The following is a 3479-nucleotide window of genomic DNA, read 5'->3' as shown; positions in this document are numbered from 1 at the left end:
CACTACTCCGGTATTGAAAGGATTTTTTTTTAAAGTACCGCGTGGAGGTTGGCGCAATCTTGTGACCTAAAAAAACGGGTCCTCATTTTTTTCAAGGGGTCCTGCGCAGCAAGCACTTCCGGGGTCAGAGGGTACGCGGGGTTGAAAGCGGGCTTCCCGCCCCGCCCAGACCGCCGAGGCTGCCGCCGGAGTCGCCACCGCCGCGCCCTCGCCCACCCGCCCGCCCGCCGCTCCCGGCCCCGCTCGCCCCCTCCGCCGCCGCCGCCCGCCCCTGCGACGACGCCGCGGCCTCCCGCCCGCTCCTGCTCGCTCCCGCGGCCCTCGCTCGCCTCGCGCCGGCAGTTTTGGGCCTACACCTCCCCTCCCCCCGCCAGCCACCAAAGACTTGACCACGTAACGAGCCCAACTCCCCCGAACGCCGCCCGCCGCTCGCCATGGATGCCGGTGTGACTGAAAGTGGACTAAATGTGACTCTCACCATTCGGCTTCTTATGCACGGAAAGGAAGTAGGAAGCATCATTGGGAAGAAAGGGGAGTCGGTTAAGAGGATCCGCGAGGAGAGTGGCGCGCGGATCAACATCTCGGAGGGGAATTGTCCGGAGAGAATCATCACTCTGACCGGCCCCACCAATGCCATCTTTAAGGCCTTCGCAATGATCATCGACAAGCTGGAGGAAGATATCAACAGCTCCATGACCAACAGCACGGCGGCTAGCAGGCCCCCGGTCACCCTGAGGCTGGTGGTGCCGGCCACCCAGTGCGGCTCCCTGATTGGGAAAGGCGGCTGTAAGATCAAAGAGATCCGCGAGAGTACCGGGGCCCAGGTCCAGGTGGCGGGGGATATGCTGCCCAACTCCACCGAGCGGGCAATCACTATCGCTGGCGTGCCGCAGTCTGTCACCGAGTGTGTCAAGCAGATCTGCCTGGTCATGCTGGAGACGCTCTCCCAGTCTCCGCAAGGGAGAGTCATGACCATTCCGTACCAGCCCATGCCGGCCAGCTCTCCGGTTATCTGCGCTGGCGGCCAAGATCGGTGCAGCGACGCTGCGGGCTACCCTCACGCCACCCATGACCTGGAGGGACCACCTCTAGATGCCTACTCGATTCAAGGACAACACACCATTTCTCCGCTCGATCTGGCCAAGCTGAACCAGGTGGCAAGACAACAGTCTCACTTTGCCATGATGCACGGCGGGACCGGATTCGCCGGAATTGACTCCAGCTCTCCAGAGGTGAAAGGCTATTGGGCAAGTTTGGATGCATCTACTCAAACCACCCATGAACTCACCATTCCAAATAACTTAATTGGCTGCATAATCGGGCGCCAAGGCGCCAACATCAATGAGATCCGCCAGATGTCCGGGGCCCAGATCAAAATTGCCAACCCAGTGGAAGGCTCTTCTGGTAGGCAGGTTACTATCACTGGCTCTGCTGCCAGTATTAGTCTGGCCCAATATCTAATCAATGCCAGGCTTTCCTCTGAGAAGGGCATGGGTTGCAGCTAGAACAGTGTAGGATCACTCATAACCCCCTTCTGCTGTTTTCCCATGATCCAACTGTGTAATTTCTGGTCAGTGATTCCAGGTTTTAAATAATTTGTAAGTGTTCAGTTTCTACACTTTATCATCCGCTAAGAATTTAAAAATCACATTCTCTGTTCAGCTGTTAATGCTGGAATCCATATTTAGTTTTATAAGCTTTTCCCTGTTTTTAGTTTTGTTTTGGGTTTTTTGGCTCATGGATTTTATTTCTGTTTGTCGATAAGAAATGTAAGAGTGGAATGTTAATAAATTTCAGTTTAGTTCTGTAATGTCAAGAATTTAAGAATTAAAAAGGATTGGTTAAAAAATGCTTCATATTTGAAAAAGCTGGGAATTGCTATCTTAAACTCTTTGTTGGTGCTTTTTTTTCCTCCCCTTTTAGCATTAGGTGTTTGGAGGGCAGAGGGCCCACCCCGCTCTTCTCACCTTATCGGTAAGATTCCATTTCCCCTGCCTCAACAAAGGAGCACAGCAGGCTGGGCCTGCTTTGGGTATTTACAGAGATGGAGGGGCTCTTTCCGGAATGACATCCTTCCAACTAAGTTCCAGAGAGTGGCCTCTGCCCATTTCCCTGATAGAAAACATAAGGTTTTCTGAGGTGGAAAAAGTGCCAATTCAGTAGGACCTGATGAATGGAGAGCATCCTCTCCATCTAACCAGCCCCCTCTACCCCCATCCCATATGAAAAACTTAGCCAGGAACAATAAAATATTCTGAGGTGGGAGGAGCCGGGGGTGGAGAAGGGTTGGGGGAGGGGCATGGGTGGGAGGCGGGCAACAGCTGCGTCGTGGTTGTGGGGATAGAGGGGTCTATCAGCTGGACAGCTGGGGGAAGGGGGTCAAAGGAAGAGCTAGGCAGGCTGTACCTTGCACGTGGCCTGCATGCACCTGTGGCAAGCCTGTCTGAGGATGTTGTTACACCTGTCAAGTGAGGTGTCCAGAAACAAAAGAGGCCCAGTTCCCAGTTTTTCAGCTGCGTGCAATGTTCAGAGAATCATTTTACCAGGAAGTAATCCTGCCTAAAGGAGGCAAGATTTCTTAAATTCTTATTGGCAAGAATTTTGTACCCATTGATCACAGCCTTAAGTTGATCAGGGTGTTAATACAAATTCCTGGATCCTACCCCAAATAACCAGAGAAATGCATTTTTAAACCTCAAAAGTGTCTGAGTTGAGTATCACTTTCTCTTTGGCAGATGGGGGGAATTCTGTGGTGAAGGCCATGTGTCCCATGTCCACATCAGCTAATGGGGCTAGGATGGACCTAATGAAAGAAAAATTATCAACAAGGCAATGGCAACAAGATAATTAGGTACCAAAGTAGGTAATGCAAACCCTAGGCACTATATGAAATCACTACTAGCAAAGAGAAATTCCTGTGGAAGGGGAGTATTACCCACAATATTTGTTGAAGCTTCTCTATAGGACATGCTTTTCCTGAGGTGTAGGCCTGGTTTTGAGAGTCCCTAGAGGTAATATTGCCATATACTTCACATCCACTGTAGAGGCCCGTCAGGCAGTTGCTGAAAGGAGCTCAAATTAGTTAAGCCTGCTTTCGTAGTTCATTCTGCCACTTGCTGGCTTTGGGAAAATTAATTAAATCTTTACAAAATGAAAATGTTAAAAGTATACAGCTCCTAGGCTTAAGAAAGTAAAAAAAATGTGAGGGAAAGCAAGATGTTGTTTAGTGCAGGCGCAGTGGCTCATGCCTGTAATCCCAACAGCTCAGGAGACTGAGGCAGGAGGATCAAAGCCAGCCTCAGAAACTTGGTGAGGGCCTGTCTCGATAATACAGAAAAAAGTGATGGGAATGTGGTTAAGTGACCATGAGTTCAATTCCAAGTACATACATACATATATATATATAGTCTAGAACATGTTTGTTTGTTTGTTTTTAAAAAAAGGCCTATTTTGGGAGGTAGGAGTTTTCTAGAATATCT

General features: G+C 50.2%; 1 protein-coding gene across 1 annotated transcript; it reads left to right on the top strand.

Annotated features, from left to right (window-relative positions):
* Positions 1-245: 245 nt before the first annotated feature.
* Pcbp1 (poly(rC) binding protein 1) lies at positions 246-1888 on the top strand. The gene has a single exon (XM_046432195.2). It carries the CDS (start codon positions 435-437, stop codon positions 1503-1505), a length of 1071 nt encoding a protein of 356 aa, XP_046288151.1. The 5' UTR covers positions 246-434; the 3' UTR covers positions 1506-1888.
* Positions 1889-3479: the final 1591 nt, after the last annotated feature.

This window comes from Marmota monax, unplaced genomic scaffold, assembly GCF_021218885.2.
Source record: "Marmota monax isolate L192 unplaced genomic scaffold, Marmota_monax_Labrador192_F-V1.1 WCK01_AAM20220418_F8-fsc00106, whole genome shotgun sequence".
Taxonomy (NCBI): domain Eukaryota; kingdom Metazoa; phylum Chordata; class Mammalia; order Rodentia; family Sciuridae; genus Marmota; species Marmota monax.
Note: the sequence above shows the minus strand (reverse complement) of the source record. Positions and strands in the feature narration are given on the sequence as shown.